The sequence below is a fragment of the Platichthys flesus genome, chromosome 24 (assembly GCF_949316205.1).
Source record: "Platichthys flesus chromosome 24, fPlaFle2.1, whole genome shotgun sequence".
Taxonomy (NCBI): domain Eukaryota; kingdom Metazoa; phylum Chordata; class Actinopteri; order Pleuronectiformes; family Pleuronectidae; genus Platichthys; species Platichthys flesus.
Window position 1 is genome coordinate 12126767 of NC_084968.1, and position 22300 is coordinate 12149066.

A 22300-nucleotide genomic window follows, 5' to 3' on the forward strand; every position below is an offset into this window, starting at 1 on the left:
TCCAGCACCTCCACACCCCTGGAGACCAGTAAGGCTGATGGGTTTGCCCCTGGGAGTGAACGGGAAAGTTATAGGAGTCTAAGTGACCAATTTCATTAATTAAAATTCAAAGTGTTTTGACTTTTACCTTGATTATTTTTTAAATATCCCCGATAAAAAAAGCAAGTCCAGGGAATTTCCTCTGAAATCAGGAGGACTTACATTACTTCAGATCGCTCCTTAGTTTTCAAATGTGGTTTAATAAATCCAAACAAAATGCATCGTCAATAGAAGATGTGGAAAATATTGAGGAAAATCCTCCTCTCACTGTGGTAAATGTTTTACGAGGCCTGATCATGACCCATATTTGAGTAGAACTACAACAAAAAACATGTGAATATGAAGCACGTGTTAATTTTTTTATGATGTTGAAAATACATGTTGAGCATGTGCAGGTCACACACTGAATGAGGTCAAGCTGGAAACACTGCAGCTACATGTTTGAGACATTTGTGATATAAATGTTTAATGCTTTATCATGAAAACATGAAACTGTGCTAGAGAACTGGACAGATTTAAAAACAGTTGTGAATCCTGTTGGGAGATGTTATGCTTTTTACTGTGTGTGTCTAAGTGACGTGTTTTTGCCCTTATTCATATCTTTATATCTATTTCTTTCATTCTCACTTTTCTGCAGACGTTGGTATTGACAGACACCAGGGAAATAGAGCAATCAGTGAGTACTGGCTTTTTCTTTTAATTTCTATATTGTTAAAAGCACATTAATGTCATCACCGTTATTGAATTGTGGTGCAAGCTGTACATCAGGTGCATTTGTCCTCTTCTTTATTTTGTTCCTCTGCCTCTACCAAACAAGACGGTGACAAAAACAATATTTTAGAAATGTGGCTTTGATTCTAATTGATGCTACATCTGAATTATTTGTGGATGTTTGAGAGAAGGAAAAATATATTTACTTCATCCCCACCACCACCACCACCATCATCAGCACAAGCCTCTCCAGAAGTGTATTCGTCTATTTGACAGCAGTCTTTCATCCAAGATGTAAGGAGGAGGTGGAGGAGGGGGGGTGGACCATGTGGCAGCCCCTCCACCCTCACCCCTTTTACTCCTGCACCTCCTTTGGGGACTGGTGTGCAGGAGTACGAAGCAGCTGCTGTCCTCCCAAAACCAATTATAAAGACCCTGGCCCCCCCGCCGGCAAGCTGCATGCAGGGCCGGGCAGGGGAGTGTGTGATCGTTAGCATCCACAGATGAGCTCTAACAAGGGGCTGGCACTGGGATGGTCAGATGGGGGAGACCCAGCAGGACCAGGATATAGATTTTACTGTCCGGACCTGGATGGAAAGGTGCAAATTGGAATTACAGATGCAGTGGAGGCATCGAATTTGATGTATTATTAAAAACTGAAGTATCAGTTCAAGAGTCCTTGACCAGAACACTAGAGATTTGAGGTATTGTCAGTGTGAATCACTGATATTAGGTGTATATATATAGGAGACAAGAAAGATGGATTCACATTGATTTCAGGCCCTGAAGCAGCTTGTGGCATCAATCTTCACTATAATGACAGAACGGAGTCCATCTCTGAGGAGTAAACAAGTCTGTTAAAATCACGTGTTGATTTGAGTTTGTCACAAAAAAGTCCCATTTAGTGGACTGACATGTATATGAGTGTGTGCAGCTGGATTGAATTTCAGGGCCCAGGAAGGTTTGAGCTCTGCTGATGTGCCATTCAAGTTTAATTATGGTCGGTGAGTCTGTGAAGAAAGAACTTTACACAAAAAAACAGCCCCACAAGGTGATAGAGTAGCTCTGAGGGGTCAGCGGGGGTCAACATAATCCCCTGTCACATGCACACACACACACACACAGACACACACATGCATGACTGCTTCCACATAATCCTCACTGGAGCTCAACTTGGACCCAAAGCAAATATAGCCGTCAGCTTGATGAATAAGTGATCAGCGGCTTTAAATAATAAATATAAGTTATTATGATCAGCGGCAGTGGTGTGACTTCAGGGTTTTTTCCTTCAGGCTTCAGGACGGAGACAATAAACTGATTGTATGTATTATTCATGAACCAGTGACACACGCCACAGATCTGTTGATGAACCCCACGCACCTCCGGCTCCACGTGTTTACGGTTGGTCCTTACGTGGAGTATGTGGCTGTGAGGTGTGAGGTGGCTCGGCGCTCTATGACGGCGCCCCTCACACAATGTTCACCATCAGTTGCGAGGGGTGTTTATATCCAGGTCTGAGGTCAGTGGCGTCTTTTAGAGCCCTTACTGAACTGGAGAGGCACTCAATGGATCCCAGACCTCCACTAATGCCCAACTTTTTTGGGCTGAATATACACTTAATATAAAAGTGCTGGATTTTCCCCTTTATTCAGTTTCACATCAACATTTTATGAGTTCCTCTCTTGGCCCACGTCTCATCCTTCTTCTGCAGCTTTCCGCCTGATCCTGTTGAAAACCAACAGAGCAACAAACAAATGGACCGGGGCAAAAACAAAAACCTCCTCAGAAGAAGTAATAACTGTGATCAAAATCCAGACGCACTGAGAATCACCACCTCCAGCTCAAATCTCCGCCGTCTCTCCGTGATGACATGTTTTTGAGCACGATGTGATGATGTCAGCGGATTCAAACATCCCACTGATTCTCAAAATAAGCCCATATCAGCATCTGGAGCCCAGAGGGGATCTGATCAGTGATGATTAGCTGAGCACAGGCCTCCCTCTGTGAACACTTGAGGGCACATAGGTCAAACCGGTCCTGTGGCCCCCCCCTGCGTACGGTTCTGGGGGGATCCTGTAGCAGACGTGGAGGTTAAGGGGGCCGGTCCCCGCGCCCCCACAGGTGTGTGCTGCGCCAGTCACGTGTGGACCCGCCTCCAATAAAGCTCAGCCAAAAGTCAGCGCTCCTCTTCTTCCACCCCGAGAGGAGGCAGCGGAGGAGCCGTAAAGCGAAACCACCGTGTGCGTGCAGGCGGCGCGCGGACATGATTCATCGGTGAGAATAAAGCCCGTCGGTAACCGGACACTGCGGCGGATCTGGACCCGTGTGGAGCGTGTGTTCCGGGGGGAGAAGGCCAGGTGAGTTAGCGCCTCCTCCACCACGCGTCCCCCCTGCTCCTCCATCCAATTGTGCGTCAGCGATTTTCACTTTGAACCGCAGGGGCTCGTTTCCTGTGTGTGCGTGCGTGCGTGCGTGTGTGTGTATGTGCGTGTGTGCGTGTGTGTGCATCTCTATCGGCGACTTTAGCTGCACGAACTCGGCTCATCTATAATTTACCAGCCGCGGTCAGTGAGCCTGACAGTCGGTCTGTAAGCCGGGCTGTGAGCACGATCCCCCCCGCGACGCGCAGGGTTTCCGCAGCGCGTCAGCAGCCGCCTCCTGGAGCCCGGAGACCCGCCGATGTCGCAGGAGACGCGTGGACACTGTCCCGGGTGATTGGATCAGGTGGACACAGCGTGAGTGTGTGCAAAGTGCAGCCGGGGACAGTGCGCGGTGCTCCGCTACATCCAGGTTCTCTTATCACCGGTTAACAGCCTCCATTTAAACACCAACTCTCATGCAACGCACATTACAGCAGGTTTATATCGAGCCCTAATGGCGCCAGGGCAGCACGGTGCGTGACGTGCAGCCTGGTTCGTTCGGCACCGGGATCACAAGTGCGACACGAGGAGCAGTTCGAGTCTCATCACACGCACACACCACTTTTATGATTTAGTGCATTGACCCCCCCCCCGTCTGTCTGTCCCTCTCCAGCTTCCATTGGCTGCAACACCAGTGAGGCAGCTCCGTGCGCACTGGAGAGTCCTCGATCCAATTGTTGGAACCAGCGAGGGGAGCCCCGGCCTTAACCACTGCAGGAGGAGCAGTAGAGACCGAGGGAGAGAGAGAGACAGAGAGAGAGAGAGCACCACAGGAGCAGCAGCAGTGAGGAGGAGGAGGAGGAGGAGGAGGAGGAGGAGGAGGAGGAGGAGGAGGAGCAGCAGCCTGCGCAGTTCAGAGAGGAAGCACTGGGCTCCGGCGCCGAGCGGCATGACGGACTTCAGCCAAACTGCGCACTGACTCCGCAGGATGCACCGCTGCAGCCGGTAAACACGCACAACTGCGGGAATCCGACGCAAGAACTAATCCCGACCAAAGCTGCGACATCTCCACCCCCCACCCCCTGCTGAGCGCCGTGGCCTTGCCGCGGACATGGGACATGTAAACAGTAGCCGGGCTGGATTTTAAACTACACGCACACATCCCACGTCCTCCCCCCGCCCCCTCCATCTCCTCCCGGGCCGTCCCGAGATGGAGTCGGAGACGCGGGTCGAGCCTCCGCAGCAGCAGCAGCAGCAGGAGGCTGCAGCCGCGGAGCCGCCCATGCACAGCGTCCACGGGACCAACCGGATCCGGCCGTCCTCGTACCGGGCCCTGCGCAGCGCCGTGTCCAGCCTGGCCCGCATCGACGACTTCAGCTGCGAGAAGATCGGAGCGGGCTTCTTCTCCGAGGTGTTCAAGGTGAGAGAGTTTCCTCATCGCACTCAGAAGTTCATGCACATGGTTAAATATTATTTTGCAGATTAAGATTCATATGCACATATTTCCGGTTTTCTATGGAAACCCAGCATCCGTCCTGTCTGTGTTAGATTATTTATGATGATCAGACAAAGTGTGAACTCAACTTGTTCACAGCTGCCGACTTGTTAACTCGACTCAACTTGAGATCTCACCATCTCCAAAAACTATGGCAACCAGTGCATCCCAGACCCATCACCAGTAAGAAGCTGGCGATGGAGTAGATGTGATATTCTGACAGGCATCAGTACACCTCCTCCTTGTCCCCTCTCCTCCACACGTGTTTGTGTCCTCCCTTGCACAACATGTGGGTCACTGCAGTGTGTTGTGGTGGGTAAGTGGATACGGCCAGGACGGGTAGATTCTGGCACACGTGCAGGTAACCCTACACCGAGGTCTCTGCTGGGACCAGCAGCCCTCGTCTCCTTTGTCACGCTGCTGCTCACTGGTTTGGAGACTGTGAGCCCAGGGAAGCCTCATTAGAGATGAGTGGTCCCATGTCGTCCTGTGGTGGGAATCATCTTGTTTTATAGGATAATGATTATTTATTTGTTTATGATGGTTTCATCTTGAGCTCTATTGGGTTTAATTGATCATGTGTATGCTTGGATAGTTTTTGTAATATTTAATCTTTATTTCATACCTAGTTTGCTTATATTTATCATATTGTGGCTTATTTTTTATGTTGGTGTGTTTCCTTTTTTAAATCTTTACTGGCACAATTTGATTTGAGGACGATTTACTTCATTTAGCTGAATATGGAGTATTCAGGACAAACACAGTGATATAATGACTTTCTCTCTGGTCATAAATAACAGGCTGAACTCAGCAGGGGGGTGGGGGGGGGGGGTTGGAGGCGGGTTTGATGACAGATTAACTGTCTCACTAAACGTCTGGGTACCAAAGTCAAGTCCTCCTCAGTCTCCTGAGTTGTTTCCCGTAACTATCACCGTGTCGTGTGTTTAGTCTGACTCTTCACGTCAAACTGTAATTCCCTTAAAGTCCACCTCACCCGAGATGCGTCCACAACGAGGCCCTCGTGGTAAACGGGAGATTATTAGCAGCATCGTGGGAGCAGGGCCGAGACTCGCAGGACTAAATGTGACCTGTTGGTGTTTTATTATTTATCCCCCCCCCCCCCCCCCCCTCCTGCTTCCTCTCTATGTACGTGGCTGTTTGCTTTATGGGGTTGTAGCCAAGTGGGTGATGTGGGTCTAAGGTGACAACTTCACTGGGAAAACAAACCGGGAATTTCCACGTTTTGAGTGACTGGAAATTGGCTCATTTCTGACACTATGGCTCGAAATGTTATTACGTTTTAGAAATGGATGCAGATTAGATTTCATCCATTCTCATAATTATTGTCATAAATCACACCAAGAACTATTTTTTATCTCTTGACACCTTCAGGGGAAAACGTGTCCGGTGCATTTCCCGGAGATTGTATTTTACATATTGTTGTTTTGTGATCCACTTTGAATGTTTGGTGTGATTAGCGAACAGGAAGATACTGTAACATGCAAAGATTAAAACTTTGCCTGATGGAAGAGTCACATTTCCTCTCTGTTAACCATAATTCATACATATTGAGAGATGGTGGATTTACAGGACTGTGACATTTCATCCATTTAAAGTTCAAACCTGCTCTCTGATAAATCCGGTCATAAAACTGCACCAAGTCGACTCTCCACTTGTTGTATCCTCTTTTTTCTTTTGCCCTCCAGAAGCCACTCCCTCAGCTTTGCCCTTTGAATGACCAATGAGCATGCAAATGTGACCATGTTTACAACTGGCACTTAGGTTCGGATCAACTCGCCCTTTTTAATCGAGCCATAAAAATGCAAAAAATGTAACCGCAGCTATCAGTCCCATTTTAAAAAGGTTGTTGACTGTTCGTGGAGCCTGCCTCAGTTCAGAGTGTGAAACCTCTCCCATGGTTTATGTTGATTAGATTCAGCATGAACTGAAGAAGTGTGTATGTCTTGAGCACTTTACATTCAGGCTTTGAAATGGACGTCCTGCTCTGGGCTACAAAGGATCTGGCCTCTTGCTGTGTGTGTGTGTGTGTTTGTGTGTGTGTGGAGCTTCAGTGCAGATCAATGGCGGTGCACTGCAGGCAGACATTCACCTCTGCAGCGTGCGATTGTGCAACGCTGGGAAAAAAAAACACAAAATAAAAGTGCGAGACAAAACACGCGGGAGAAGGAAGGGAACACGCGTGTCAAGACAAATCCTTCATGTGTTGTTTTTCATCTTTAATATGCTCAGAGGGAGTTCATGGTGTGTGTTTGTCTGCGTGTGTGTGTGTGTGTGTGTGTGTCCAGCTTTGGCCTTGTGAGACTCCTGTTTTGGTCCGTTTGCATGTTTTCAAAAGCTCGAGCAATAAAACCACTCAGAAAGAAATTGAACCATTACTCCCAGGAAGTTCTAATTGTCTGTTGTTTTATTTTTAAACACGATGGTTTAATTGCTAATTCGATTTCTGTGTGAGTGCGTCATTTCCCAGCTGTTCCCCTCCTGATTATAGATGGTGTATTTGCTAAGGCAGATAGCACCATGCTGTCTAGGAAGCAGGAAACACAGAACAGGCCTCTTATCCGATTTGTTTCTCATTTGTCTCCATCATTTACATGAGACATGAAAATCTCATGACGGTGTTTTCAGAAGCCGGCAGAGCGTCACCGTCCAATCAGAGACAAGATCAGAGCCTAGAGTCTCACCTGTGGCTCCATATTGGTCTTTAGGACCCCGGACAAAATGGATTGTGAGCCTAAATGTAGTAGAAAATATATAACATTCTATGTAAAATAACATCTGGACCAAATATCTCAAAACAATATCTCTAACTAAATAGACTTTTGAAATGCGTCTCAAAGAAGTGGTTTCACCATTTTGGAAATCAGTTATTGACTTTCCTGTCAGAAGCTGGGTGAGAAGATTTAGCGTTGTTTATATGCTAATGCTATAGTTGTCAGTTTAGCCAAAGCTTATTAATTAACATATCTTTTTTTTATATCTGTACAAATTTGTAAATGTAGCATGTTGTGCTTTTACAGGCGGTTTTGTTCTATTTGTTGAGGAATGGGCCTGGATAGACGTTTCTGTATTTACAGTTAGCAAGCTAACAGCTAACGGCTAGCTAACTGTGAGCTAGGGTTGTGCGTTTACCTTCGATCTTCTCATTCATCTCTCTGGGAGAAACCAAAAGCATATATTTCTCAAAATGGCAAACTCTTTTAAATTATAATGTTTTTTATACAATTTCACTTGCCAAAAAACTGAACCCAACTTTCATGTAATATTTAATGATATATTTAGTATTGTCCACAATCACTCAAAAACACATTAATTATTGTTTAACCATGTCTCAATCATCAATATTATCAATACTATAAGAAAAAAGTAGGTTCTTCATTTCTTGGAATAACTTTTAGGATGTTTGTGTAACATCAAAAAGTAGCATTTATATATAGTATTCTGAACAGTCACTTAATAATATGTTACTTGATTTACTTTGTTGTCACTTTGTCCAGAGATTTGTTGTTTTGTTTTGTGCTTTCAGCCGACTCGTCTATTTTCATTAATGCTGGTCCAAGAAATAACTTCATCTCTGATTGGGTTGTTTGTTTTGCAGATTGTTGAAAAAAGGGGAAGCGGGAAATTATATTTGGAGAAGGCCACGTTTATATGAGTCACAGAATTTCTTAATATTAAAACTTGTCATCATGGAAATTGTCAAATCAGCTGTTATTAGTGTGTGTGTGTGTGGGGGGGGGGGTGTATGCTTTATGTGATAAGTTGAAAGAGGAACTGGATAAAGAGGATAAAAAACAGACAGAAGTCTCCAGAGGACAAATACTGTCAACATGATTGTGTGTGTGTCTGTGTTGTGTGTGTGTGTGTACAGTATGTGTGTGTCAGCTGCTTGTGACACAACGGTAATGTGAAGGAGAAGCGTTGCCAAACACTGCTGTGGTGCCACTGCTTTTGTGTGTGTGTGTGTGCATGTGTCTGTGTTGTGTAGATCTCGTTTTCATCTGCTGTCAACAACAGTGGCTTTGGCAAAAGTCCATTAGGCTCCATTTATATCATCACATGTCTCGGTCTAACCTGTTCTCTGGCAAACTAATGAATTAAACTGTAATGACTTTAGTTTCATGTGTGAAACGTTTTGTCTGGAAAACAAAACATTGCTCGAAACATAAAACATTTGTTATTCATATTGGATTTTTTTAGTTGTGCATGCACCAATATCTTTCAACCTTAAAACTCGTAGGTACGTGTAATGTATTTGCTAATAAGTTTATTTTGATATATTGTCATTAGAGCTGCAGCTAATGAATAATTTAATTATCAATTTATCTTATTTTTAAATCCACTAAGGTGGTTTTGACTTTATATGTGCAGAGAAGCTTTTGGAGTTTATTCAACTTAGGTGGCGAGATGGCCTTTTTTTATTTATCATGTTTGGGAACTTGTTTGGGGGAAAATAAGGTGAAATTGTTTTAAGTTTGTTTAATTTAATCATTAAAGTTGTAGCAGACTAAACTATTTTAAGATGAGTAACTAAATACATGATGCTTCAGAAGAAAAGAATGTGAATCTTTATTGGTTAAGGGTTCGGTTCAAGCCGTGACTCCTTGTGAATCTCTGAATCCGAGACGGAGAGACTCCTTCATCAGGACGTGTTGAGATGAGACCACTTCTCAGTCTGTCCCGGCTGCTGCTTCAGGTTCTACTCCAGAAAGACAAAACGACAACAAAGAGGGTGGAGGGGGAAAAAAACGTACACAAACAAACCTCAGTCCATCATCAGCTGTCTCCTTTGTGCCTGTGATCGGTTTCAGCGTTCGGGATTAGGAGACTGTGTGTGTGTCTGTGTGTGTTGCTGTTGGGTGGCGTTGGAATGGGAGAGCCAGTGCAGACTTGAACATCAGGGGCTTAGCAGTAAGGACCTTTCCCTCATTATCCCTCTACTCCCTCTCTCCAGTCGGGGCCTGCTCGCCTGCCATTCACTGTGCAGGTATGTGGCCGTGTTTATGTTCTGCACAGACACACAAACACAAGGAGTGCTGATGTGCCTGTCTTCACTTGAACCACCGTGTTTATCGCTTTAAAAACTCTTTCAGCTGGACCCGGGATTGAAAAAGGGAAGTGTTGGGCAAGAGTTGCACAATTATCTATTTTCTGATCCTTCCTCCTCCTCCTCATAGTTATCAGTGTTTTCATTAAGGGCATCTCCACAGATGACTCGTGTTGTGTTTACATCAGCGCACAATGAGCGCTTCCTCCCGTCCACATGTTGTCAATGTGGTCGTCTTGGGCCCGACCTCGAGGAAAGCCACTCCCTTGTAATAGGGTAAACAAACGGCTCAGTGTTTGCATGAGCGTCTCGCCACTGTCACAAAGATTGTTGGATGTTTTTCTGGCGCAGCGGCTCTCGGCTGTTTTTATTGGCTCCGTCCCATCGTGCTTTGAAGAGTCAGTTCATTGAAAAACGCAAAAAAAGAAACCAGTGTTCATTTGAAGTCTCTGCCTCCAGCCTGAGACACTGGAAATGGGTGTGATTTAAACTGTGGCTCATTTAGAAGTGGAATCTCTAAAAGTTGAAACAGTTCTTTTCTATAATAATATTTGAAAACACAAACCAAACTTTCTGGAAAATGAAATCGAGGTTATAAGAACTTCCTAAAACGACAAAGATTTTTTTTTTTTATTATTTGGTCTGTGTCCCATGAGTTAACATGGAGGAGGCTGTGTTTAGGGCTACAGGTTAGCCATCCACCAGGGGGCGATCAAGATGTTTTTCCTCTACTTTTAGGAAGCAGTCATGTTCTCAATCTTTTATATACAGTTTATTGATGAATCAAGCTTCACCACACTGGATCCTACATTTCCCATAATGGATACATATGTTTCTATAACTTAAAAAGCAACATGGCACCAATGTTCCCTGTGGTCCTTTTAAAACTGTCAGCGGCTGTGAATGAATGGGAGCAATGGCAGAAAGATAAAAGTTAATGACACTGAAGAAGAAATTGTGTTTAATGTGAATCGGTCGTGTCGAGGTTTACAGCCAATCTGCTTAATAAGGTCACAGCCAGCACCGCAGTGAGCAACGATGGAGATGAGAAGTGAACCAGTGACCTGCTGCTGGGAAACACATCTCCATCTTCTCTCTCTCAAGCTTTCCAGGGGGGGGGGGGGGGGCGTGTTCATCTCCATGTTGGACCTGCACTGTTCTCCTCCTCGTGCTGTGGTGGTGTTTCTGAACCAAGTCGCCTGCACACACTCTGCTCGCTCGGACACTCCCACACTCTCCTTCACGCCACAGCTGAGAGCGCGGCCTCAGGCGATGGCTTGGGCCCCGAGTTGCTGTGGAGGAGAAGTCATTTTCCCAGAGTGAGTGGAGTTCACCCCCTCAGGGTCATTACACAGTCTCTTCTCACTCCAGCGTGACGCTCTGGTGTGAAATCGGCTGAGGTTTTCCCTGGTTGTGTCACAAATGCTGCGTCTGAGGCAAATTGTGCTTTAGTTCGGTTAAATCCTGCAGAAGTTGTGTATTTAATGAAGGTGGTGTTACTGTTTGAGGAGTAGATCCGGTTTTATGTTGGGCATTTTTTTAACTACTTTTCGAGGCATTTGTATATCCTCGCCACCGTTCATCTGCCTTCCCCAGTGTGGTTCATCTCAAAGTGAATCTAGATTTACGAAGGTGTGTGTTCAGCTGCTGAAACGACAACAATGGCTCCTGCTGGAGGGAAGTGTGTGAAGTAACCATGACATCCACGAGGGGAGAGGAGGCCTTCAGAGCTGACCCAGTGTCTCGAGGCAAAGTCATACGTGTGTGTGTGTTGGTTGTGTGGGTGTGTTGGTTGTGTGGTCACACCCCTGCTCTGCACCACTGCAGCAGCATGTCATTTCTCCTGCAGAGAGTTTTCTCTGTTTGTCTGAATCTCTGCTACAGGGGGAAAGTATGCGGACACCTGAGAAGTGTTTTTCACACAGACTCAAAGTTTAGGCCAAGTTAACGTAAACATTTGGTCAGACTGTGTTTGGGAATACAGATATACATGAGTAAAGGATAATGTGATTTGGTGAGTCTCTACAATAAGAAAATGTGGAAAAAGACAATTTCGGACTCTTCATCTATAGTTGTCTAAAACCCCGGTTACATCTCTTTGCACAAAAACATTAATAAAACATCCTAACAATAATACATAATAATAATACTCATAGATTGTTTCCATCTCTCATCTCCATCCTTACACTTTGTGAAACTGAAACTAAACCTAATGGGATTCCTCCTAATGTAATCTTCATATATCGAGTTCGGAAAAGCTTTTAAATCCCAGATATAAAAAACGACAAAACAAACGTCTCTCTTGCCCTTGTGTGCATCCTCATTCTGCAGTTTCAGACAAACCCTCCTCCTCCTCCTCTTCCTCCTTCTCCTCTGTGCATCAGTCGACCACATCGGGCCGCCGGCTAATGACAGACATCGCTGCACATGTTGGCGGCGCAGAGCGGGAGCGCTGCCGGTGACCTTTCCTCTGCTGACGGCAGGACTTTACAAGGCCGAGGACGTTTGAGCGAGAGCTTTAGGGAGTGTCCGAGCCTGTGGGCAGATGTCTGTCCTAGGTGCTGTGTGTGTCTGTGTGTGTGTGTAGGCGGGGACATTATCATTCCAGTGGCAAGTCTGTGGAGAAGACCAGAGAAGTGGTTGGCATGAAGCATGTCGGGGGGGGGGGAGGAGAGGACACCTAATCTTCTCGCATCCTCATTCCAGAGTTTTTAACAACACACACCCACACACACACACCTGACAAAGTGTCACACCAGGTTCCGGGGGGGGGGGGGGGTCAGGCAGCGCTGAAATTCCAACCACCGCTGCATCATCAGATGTTGGCTCACGCTTGCACTATAACCTGGGTGTGTGTCTGTGTGTGTGTGAGTCACCATGTGTGTGTACGTGTGTAAGGGAAGCACGCATGTAACACTCCTCTCAAAAAGCAACAAGGCAGATGTGTGCAGAGGAGACGCGGATAAGTGTGGTGTAAATCCACAGTCGTGTTTGCCAGATAAATGTGTGTCAATAGAAGCAGGAGTGTGTCTGTGTGTGTGTGTGTGTGGGTGGGGGGTGGTCCTTATCGGCTACACAGCCTCATCCTCTGAGTTGTGTTAACGCATCAACAGAAGCAGAGATTAGTCTGCACCGCCTCCACACTCCTGCTGGGTGTTTACATTTCTGCTCGGACTTCACACTTGCTAGATGAGCTACAGCTACTGTACTGTGTGTGTCTGTGTGTGTGATTTACATGTGTGCATCCATGCATGTGTTGCAGCACTTTGCTAAAGGCCGACGTCTTCAAGTGGATCTGTGGAGAAAGGATTTAGTGCTGCAGAGACTGACTCTCATGGACTGGCTGTTAAGAGGAAGAGGGCCATGCACATCCCCTGTGTGTGTGTTGTGGGTTTGTGCGTGCATGTGTGTGTTAATGGCATTACTTGCTGCAGTCTAGTCTGGTCTCTAATTGGCTTTGTGTGTTTTTTTCCATCACCACTCTGAGCCACTGAGATGCAGGCCAGTGTCACACGGACTTCAGCCCCCACAGTTGTGACATCAGAGCTCGGTCTCTCTCTCTCACTCACACAAACACAAACACACACACACACACACCCTCATGTCTGTCGTTACACTATCACATAACTAATGAAGACACAACCTGAAACCCTCCGGTGCCACTTCAACTTTATTAATAGCTCGTAGGAAATGTTTGTGCAGTATAAGTGTGATTCCCGGTCCAGGACGGAAGCGTCAGTGTCACCACCTCAGAACCAAAATAACAGGTTAGCAGCATGCTGTCACTCGAGTTGATTGACAGGTCTGTTAATTAGAGCAGCACTTGTAATTAGAGCCTGACTGATGTGGCTCTTTTGGTTTGAGGGATTAAAAGATCCTGATTCTGATATTCCACCTAATGGGATTTAGCTCAAAGGCATATTCGTAGCTTTGTATTGTTTGATTCTGTTTTTATCAGGTTTAGTGTTTAATTCTGGATTTTCTTTGGTTTTCGTAAATCAGCCGTAGTGTTTTGTGGATTGTATGATGCATATGAATCATCCATAGATATTTCTATATAAGTTTATTTTATTTTTATAACTCTAGGGATTATTCAATTGCTGATAAATCATTGAATTCAAGTTAATCATTCAAGTCAAGATAGTTATAATTTTTAGGGTCAAATCAAATTACAGATCAGCCCCTTAAACATATTAGATAAGAAAAGTACAATGCAAAATATAATTTAAGAATACTTAAACAATAAAACCACATCACTGTGGTTTTCTCACATACTTTTTCTTTTAGAAGTTTATTCGGGCAAATAAGCCTGTGGGGGGGGAGCATGTTGCGTCTCAGCCAAAGCAAATATAGAAAACTCAGCTGACCTGCTGCTAATATTAATATGTCATCAGTGTGTGGTGGTTTAATCATGTGATTGTATGTTTTTTTTAATAATAAATGATGATTAATCCGGAGCTGCAGGCCTGTTCTGTTCTGATGGTAAATATCCTCCTGGGCTGTTTCTGAATGGAGCTTCACATCGACTGTTATGTTTCTGTGGAAAGTGGAACAAGCGATAAATGGAGTCCAGGGGGTCGAGTTGCATCATCACCCCGACTGACCCATTTCTACACACACTGTGCTGAGCTGGCACTTTTACAGAATCTCTTCCCCTCGTGAATCCTTCCAGTCGATCAGAATCACTTATTTCTGTGTTGTGTTGTTTTATTGTGTGATCCAGGTGCAGCACCGTGTGTCGGGTCAGGTGATGGCCCTGAAGATGAACATCCTGGCCAGCAACAGAGCCAACATGCTCAGGGAGGTGCAGCTCATGAACCGACTGTCCCACCCCAACATACTCAGGTATTCATTTCAGCTGGTCCTCGTCTCTGTGCATCGAGAAGCTGTTTTCCTCCTGGTTGATAAAGTGTTTGTCTGCTCGTCCTCCAGGTTTATCGGAGTGTGTGTGCACGAGGGGCAGCTCCACGCTCTCACTGAGGTAAGACGCTGTTAATCTGCTGCAAGATGTTCAGGATGTTATTTTAATATTTATAGAAAGTCTTTTAAACTTTTCAAACTAGTTTCTGGTAGGAAAGTGAGATCATGTCCCTTAAAACCCTTTTATCTTGACCACTTATACTTTGAGGGTTACTGGGGGGGTGGAGCCAATCTTGGGGGGTGGAGCTGACGTTATAGAGCGAGAGGTTGTTAAATAACTGCTGGCCCAGGAGGTAGAGCGGGTCGTCCATTCTGAAGGGCCCTTGGGCAAAATACTGAACCCCCAAATTCCCAACACAGGATGAGCACAGACAGTTTACCATCTCCTCACTGACGCTCTGCTACAGACAGCTGAGACATCACTGGTCTGAGACCTGTAATGGGATGACCTGATGTTGTTCCGGTAACTGAGCAGTGAAAAGGAGAGCGATCGGTAGATAAGACGGCGGTTCGATGCTCTGACGCCTGAACTCCTCTTTTCATTAGGTTGTTATTGATCCAAGAGGTCGGCAGCTTTCACAAAGGGACTGAAAAATAAGTGTCTTTATTATTATTCATTGGTAAACTGATGAGTTTCCTTGGATCACTAAGAAAAGACTGTTCTATTAAACCCAACGGACAGTAGAATATAGATTGAGCAAACGGATTGACTCCAGTTCCTCCAAGACCCTGAAAGTGGAATAAATAATGGAAGGTTGGAAGTTAAGTGGCCTTACTTTAATATTTCAAGTCCCAAATCGGTCCGAGCATCATTTTGATAATCCCATTAGAAACCATGTTAATAATGATGCCGATAATCATGGTAATATTGGTCCCAGTTCCCCCAAACAATATCTGAAGCAGCTCTCTGATATGAAACGGTTTATAAACGCGATGCTCACTGAGCCTGAGTAATAAACCTCTGGTGTTTGTCCCGATGCTCCAGTTCATCAACGGGGGGAACCTGGAGCAGCTGCTGGGCAGCAACGTGTACCTGTCGTGGAGCGTGCGCCTCAGCCTGGCTCTGGACATCGCCCGCGGGCTGCAGTATCTGCACAGCAAGGGCATCTTCCACAGGGACCTCACCTCCAAGGTAACGTGCACACGTACAACAGACACTCACACATCACTGAACATCTGCAGACTCGTGCTCCACTGGGACACTGCTCCTATGTGTTTCATGCACTAATGCACATTTAGCTGAGGTCACTTAACATGCAGATGCTCCAACACAAGCTGAGGTGCTTACATTTAAACTTGAGTCATGTGATACAAGATTCCTGGATCTGCACCAGAAATATACTCTGTTGAAGTTTCTGAATCCTACTACAATCAAACTTTGAAGTAAAGTAGATGTTTTGAAACAGAGCCGTCACATCTACAACTGAAATGCTGATATCCTGTAAACTGCTTTACGCTTGCACATCAGATCTGAGTGGCGGTCGTGGTCATATGGCTGCTAAGACGTAGAAGTTGTGAAATAATCCCCTCATTGTTTTAAAACACAGAAATCCACTCATTTCTGATGCATGTTTGGAAAGCGAGCCGTTCACAGCAGGAGCTTACATCACCCGGTAATAAAGTGACATGTGTGACCTCTGTGACCCCGTGTGCAGAACTGCCTGGTGCGCTGGGAGAGCGGCGTGTGCTCGGCCGTGGTGGGAGACTTTGGCCTGGCGGAGAAAATCCCAGATTACAGGTCAGTCCCACAACGGCCCATTCATCAGGAGCCTCTATCAACACGCTGTGATTAGATAAGTCGGGCTCGATAAAATTCCTCTGCTCCTCTCTGTCTCGGTTATCTCTCGTATCTCTCAGAGCAAAGTGCCTCTCCTTTCTGAGTCACAGGGACGAGAACTCTCTCTGTAAACTTTTCCACAGTTTGTGGTTAAATCCCCCCCCCGCCTTCTCTTTCTGTGGAACGATTCTCATTTGGACAAACAGCAGCTCGACTCTGAGGTGTTGTCAAAGTGGAATCTGGAATCTGCTCGGCCATCATGACGCAGCTCGAACCCCTCGGCCTCTTCCCGTGTGTTCGCAGCTGCGTGTTGCTCTTCAACATGCAGCTGACATTTATGTGGCGTGTTTTAATCGCCGCCATCAATTCACCGCCGGCCTGAGCTTGACCATAAATGACAACGCTCCTCTGACGTGTGCGTTTTATCTCCTTCAGCTGGTTGTGGTCCTGTGACGACACGTCTCAGTGTTGGATGATCACATTCTTGTCTTTTCGCTGGGGGGAAATATTCCACTGGAAAAAGCCCTGAACTGGAATTTTTATTAATGCAAAAGTTTTATCTGTAAAGCCGGTGGCCACAGTAGAGTGAGCAGTGTGTGTGGAGAGGGCCTAAAGGATCTGCTCCAGTATTAAACTGGTAGTTTTTGAAAGATCCCTGCAGCCAATCAGCTGAACACAAGGCAATGAAATCATAATCTCCTTTCTGAGGCTTTATTACTTCCTGAACTGAACTTGATTGTTCTCATAAAAACAACATTTTTCTTTGCGTGTGTGTCACTGTTGCATTCCTGCACCTGTCGGACATGACTCCTCTGTTTGCTCCAGCCTCCCCCCCCCCCCCCCCCCTCTCTCTCTCGCTCTCTCGCTCTCTCGCTCTCTCGCTCTCTCGCTCTCTCGCTCTCTCGCTCTCTCGCTCTCTCGCTCTCTCGCTCTCTCTCTCTCTCGCTCTCTCTCTCTCAAGCAGCTGGTGATTGTAGTTTTCTCTCACTTCCGAGTTCATGTTTGCTTTTTCATTCCAGTCAAACACGGTGATATCCTGTGGCAGAGAATGGCTGATGTTGACACGTATTGAATCTGTGTGTTTTGTGTTAGTGCTGCCACTGTGCTTGTGGCATGGAAAGGAAGGAAGGAAGGAAGGGAGGGAGGGAAGGAAGGAGGAAAGGAGAGGAGATGGCGGGGTTTAGGAAAAGCACTCCAAATAAGGTCAAACTATTCCAGTCGTCCTCCAGCTCTCTGTCGTGCTGGATCTCTCTCGGCCCCTCGTATAACAAGTCACTCTTGTCCTTCACCCTCCCCTGCTTCCTCGTCTGTTTCCCCTTCTTTAAGTCTTTTTCTATTCTCAGTTTTCTCTCTCTGCTCTCGCTCCACTTCTCCACATGTTGTTTACGTTGGGAGCCTCTCTCTCGCTTCTCCCTCTGCCATCCCGTCGCCGCTTGTAAATTTGCAGTATCATAGCCCACAGTAGCAGATGGAAATAGCCCAGAGAGGAAGTATCTGCCAGCAGGGTGTGTGTGTTTATGTGTGTGTGTTTGTGTGCGAGGGCAGGCATGTGTGCAGGCACGTTGTCCTTGCACATTCTTGGGTTCCTTCCTTTTTTTTTATTCGGTTAAATTTCACAACCATATCTCCAGATAACTGAAAAACACTGCGGTTTCTGAGATACAAAGGAAGTTTCAACTTGCACAGAGCAGTTTGTCCTCACCCAGCCTGTGTTTATGTGCTTTTAAAAAAAAGACGCAATGAAAAGCATTAAAATCCTGCGTGTTAAGTCGATTAAATCAATAAGAATCAAATGAGTTTGTTAGAAATGAGTTGTTGTCCTAAACAAACTTTTTATTTCAGTTTTTTTTTTGATTTACATCAATAAAAACTATTTTAAAACGTTGGTGTGTTGTTGATGTTTCCATTTCTGTGATAATTTTTCATATTCACTCATTTAACTGATTAAGAAACATTATTATTATTCTAACACTGTTCTGTGATACTTTGTGCTGCAGGATCCTTTCAAACTTGGATCCTCTAAGTGCTCATTTCCTGTTTCCTTTTATTTGTTTAATTTATCTTTTATTGCCTCTATTCTCTTTCATGAAGTCCTTTGAGTTACATTATTTATAAACTGTGCGTTTCCTTCTCTCCTCCTCCGTCCTCCATCCATCCATCCTCTTCCCTTCAGTGAGGATGAAGACCAGGAGCCCCTGGCTGTCGTCGGCTCCCCCTACTGGATGGCCCCCGAGGTTCTCCGAGGAGAAGTGTACAATGAGAAGGTAATGACGGATCCCTGCCTTCATCAGAGTGCAGCTGCAGGTTGCTGCAGCGGTCCAAGGTCCACAGTGGGTGTGATGTGATGATAGGCGCTCAGAGAACGGAAGCCGAGCTATAAATATTTAATAATTCAGTTATGTGTCACAAAAGCAAACAAGGATTTCGTGAGTAATTTAATTGCATAAGAGCTTCACGTCCTGAGAGGGGTTAACGGGGGGGGGCTCTGTGTAGCTTGGTGGAAATCCTCATTAAAACTTTGAGTTGTATTTATGTTTTATGGAGGAGTTGCATAATCATGTTTTCAGACCTTTATGCCTAATTAATTGTAAAGCACATGTAAGTGAAACCTGAGAGAAAGTAAAGTCTAAATATTTGTTTATATTCTTTCATTAAGTATTTTTCGGGGGGACAAATGTTAGAAGATAAGATCCAGAACTTGTTTGTGTGTCTCTCTTCATCTTCGTCATCTCCTCTTCCTCCCTCTGCGCAGGTGGACGTGTTTGCGTTCGGGATCATCCTGTGTGAGGTCATCGCAAGGATACAGGCCGACCCTGACATCCTGCCACGCGCCGAGGTATGATGCCCTCACACCCCCACCTCCTCCTCCTCCTCCTCTTCATCACATACTCATTTCTTTAAGCTGCTGATTATTGAACAGTCCGGCCTTGTGTGGAAAGATGATATAGAATAAAAGACCTGTTGTTAAAGGAAGTTGAGTCCGAGGGTCACATGACTTAAAACTGTAACTGCTCAAATGAAGTGATGACCTCTTAATGATCCCAGTTATATACATTTAAAGGATACATGTAGATGTTACTGAGCAACAGCGCCCTCTGCTGTCGGGTGTGGGGATGGACTCTGTTGGGCGCTGTGGACTGAATTAATGTGTTGACTGCCTAGTCCCACTCACTGAACTCTGGGTATTACCCATGATCCTCTGCTTCCTGAACACAGTAGACTTGTGGGTCCACACACTGTTGTTTTCTGTTTTATAATAACCTGTGTAGTTCTGGACACGGGATCCGTTGAACTCTGATTCGAAGCTTTGAAGCTCTAACAAAAGCTTCTCTCCCTCTTGTGTCTGTTGAGTAATTCAGCAGCCTCATCTCGACATCAAACGAAAGGCTGATGTTAAAAGATTTTTTATGCTGTGTAATTTTTGGAAACAAATTTACAAGCGCAAAGAAAAAACCCCGGGGGAAACATTCGTACAGACGTGACTCTTGACCCTGGTGTCCTTCTCTTCGTGTCTCTGCAGGACTTTGGTCTGGACGTTGAGGCCTTTCAGCAGATGGTGGGCGACTGTCCCTCAGATTTCCTCGAACTGGCCGTAACCTGCTGTAATGTAAGAAACTCCCGTCACTCATTTCTGGTTCATTCTGCAGCTCAGGTCCTCCCTCCTGGTTCAGTGTGTCTCTGTTTCTGTTGAGCTCTGTCTCCTCTGTCCACGATGCTCAGTCTGATTCTGTCTCTCCTGTCAGATGTCTTCAAAGCTCCGTCCGTCCTTTTCCCAAATCGTGGAGGAGCTGGAGAGGAGGCAGGCGGAGAGGAAGCAGAAGGACGAGGTCAAACGTGAGTCGTCCCCTGAGCGTCAAATCCTATTCCTGAAATGTTCCTTTGTTTACCTTTTTTTTGTTTTTCTCGTTTAAAGCCGTCTCTCCAGCCGTCGGGCCCCTGCGGAGTTCCCTCTCCCGCCCGTCGGACCCTCGACTCTCCCGCAGCAAGTCAGACATGCTCCACCCCCCGGACACGCCCCCCTCCGTCCACCTTGCGCCCCCCGCTCGCGTCAACCCCTTCTCTCAGAGGGAGGACCTGAACGGCGGCAAGATCAAGCTCTTCGACACGCCCAGCAAGTCGGTCATCTCCCTGACCTTCACGCTGCCCCCCCCGCCGGACTGCGACGACCCCTCGGCCTCCGAGGCGGACGGCGTCAACCTGCACAGGAGGCACCGGCGCTGCCACTCGCTGCCGTGCACGCCACCCCCCCACATCACGTCGGCGCCGAACACCGTCCTCACCGAGGAGGAGTCCCCGTCCGAGAGGAGAGGGGAAATAAACCGACAGAGCTACAAAGACGCGCTGCTGGAGGGGAAGGAGGCGGGGGAGCAGAGCAGCGAGACGCAGCTGGCAGGAGACTCGGGGCTTCCTCTGTCTCTCGAGCCGCTGTCCCTCGACCAGGAGGACGAGGAGAAAGAAGAAGAAGAGGAGGAGGAGGAAGAGGAGGAGCCCATGGACTGCACCAGCTCTCCGGACACGCAAGACGAAAGCACTTCCTCTCCTTACTCCAATCCCTCGCCTCCTCCCTCACACTCCTCCACTCCACTCCAGCCCTCCACCCCTCCCTTCTCTAACGGCTGGGGGTCCGCCATCTCCAACGGGCCCCCGTGCCTGCCCCCCCTCTCCTGTTTGGACAACAACAATGTGGTCGTCAGCCGGCCGCTGGGGTGGAGCACCTCCACCCCGAACGCCGCCGCCACCACCACCACCAACAACAACGGCTACCACTCACCCGGAGACCCGGCCGGCTCGTCCCCCTTCAGCAGCGGCCACTCCCTGGACCAGGAGGAGGTGGTCTCCTGTCCCGGCTGCTGCCTCGCCGGCCTCCGCTTCCCCTCGCTGTGTCTCCGAGCTCCGCCCCGCAGGAACCCCTACAAGAACCTGAACGGGGACCATGCGGCCTCTCGGGGGCTGCTCAGTCCGGGACCCAAGGGCCTGCCGCCCTCCCCTAACCCCACGACCACCACCACCACCAACACCAGCCTGGAGCCGGGCCTCGCCTTGCCGGGGGCGCAGACATAAGCCCCGGCTCCTCCACACCAAACACACGGGTGGAGACTCTGCACCGAAAGATCTTCCCTGGAAACGAAGTGGCTCTTCTTTGAATTTGCACAGATTTGAACACAGCAATACTCTGCTTCTCCTCCAGACTCACTGTGCGGTGCAGAGCGTCCACCTCCTCCAGACCTGGAGAGGGGTGGTGGTGGTGGTGGTGGGACTGGGAGCATGTTCTCTCTTTGACTTTCTCTTGTGTGTGTCGCCCTCTGCTGGGCTGAGGGCGTCGGCTGTGCCTGCGTGGATGAGACCGACGAGCCGATCCGCATGTGGACACTCGGGGGGGCGGTCGATTCAGATCCTGTGTATTTGCAGATGTCAAGATTCTTATGACTGATGATGATGATGATGCTGGAATGAGGAATGTTAAGCTTAGTATTATTACTGTTGCAATGATTTGTTGATGTTTGGTGCTGTTTCTGAATGAACAGGCAGTTTTTGCTTTTGTGTCTTTAATTATCAAGGTGTATAGTGCACTGCTGAGAGATATATATATATATATATATATGTGTGTGTGTGTGTGTTTGAAAGTGTGTGTGTGAGTGAGAGAGCTGTACACCGACTCTTTTGGTTTCTGTATGATCTGTGTCCTCCCTCCTGGTGAAGCACTTCATCTGTATTACTGTTGTTAAAAAGGAAGCTGTTGATGTTATTATTACTTTTGGGAATGAACGGTCGAAGACCTGCTTAAGAGATGTACAGATTCTTATTATTTAAACATGGCATTGAAATAAAAAGATAGAATGCAGTGGAGTTGTCCTGACTGATAATCATTCTAGATAATTATTTATAAATGTCGGATTATAATGATAAATACTGGATGAACAGTTTTTACGAGA

General features: G+C 46.7%; 1 protein-coding gene and 1 long non-coding RNA gene across 3 annotated transcripts; one reads left to right on the plus strand and one right to left on the minus strand.

Moving 5' to 3' along the window:
• Positions 1-373: 373 nt before the first annotated feature.
• On the minus strand, positions 374-1448 carry LOC133950034 (uncharacterized). Its single transcript, XR_009920221.1, has 2 exons — positions 957-1448; positions 374-844 (listed from the first exon to the last, which is right to left on the minus strand). It is a non-coding gene; the product is annotated as an uncharacterized LOC133950034 (long non-coding RNA).
• A 1483-nt stretch (positions 1449-2931) lies between these two features.
• tesk1b (testis associated actin remodelling kinase 1b) lies at positions 2932-22209 on the plus strand. Of its 2 annotated transcripts, none has more exons than XM_062384182.1 (11): positions 2932-3107; positions 3784-4530; positions 14394-14515; positions 14603-14651; positions 15576-15722; positions 16246-16328; positions 18541-18631; positions 19120-19203; positions 19888-19974; positions 20111-20201; positions 20281-22209. In XM_062384182.1, exons 2-11 carry the CDS (start codon positions 4321-4323, stop codon positions 21426-21428), a joined length of 2112 nt encoding a protein of 703 aa, XP_062240166.1. In that variant the 5' UTR covers positions 2932-3107; positions 3784-4320; the 3' UTR covers positions 21429-22209. The 2 variants fall into 2 exon arrangements, with proteins under 2 accessions (XP_062240166.1, XP_062240167.1); XM_062384183.1 differs by lacking the exon at positions 2932-3107 and adding an exon at positions 3263-3485.
• The last annotated feature ends 91 nt before the right edge of the window (positions 22210-22300 follow it).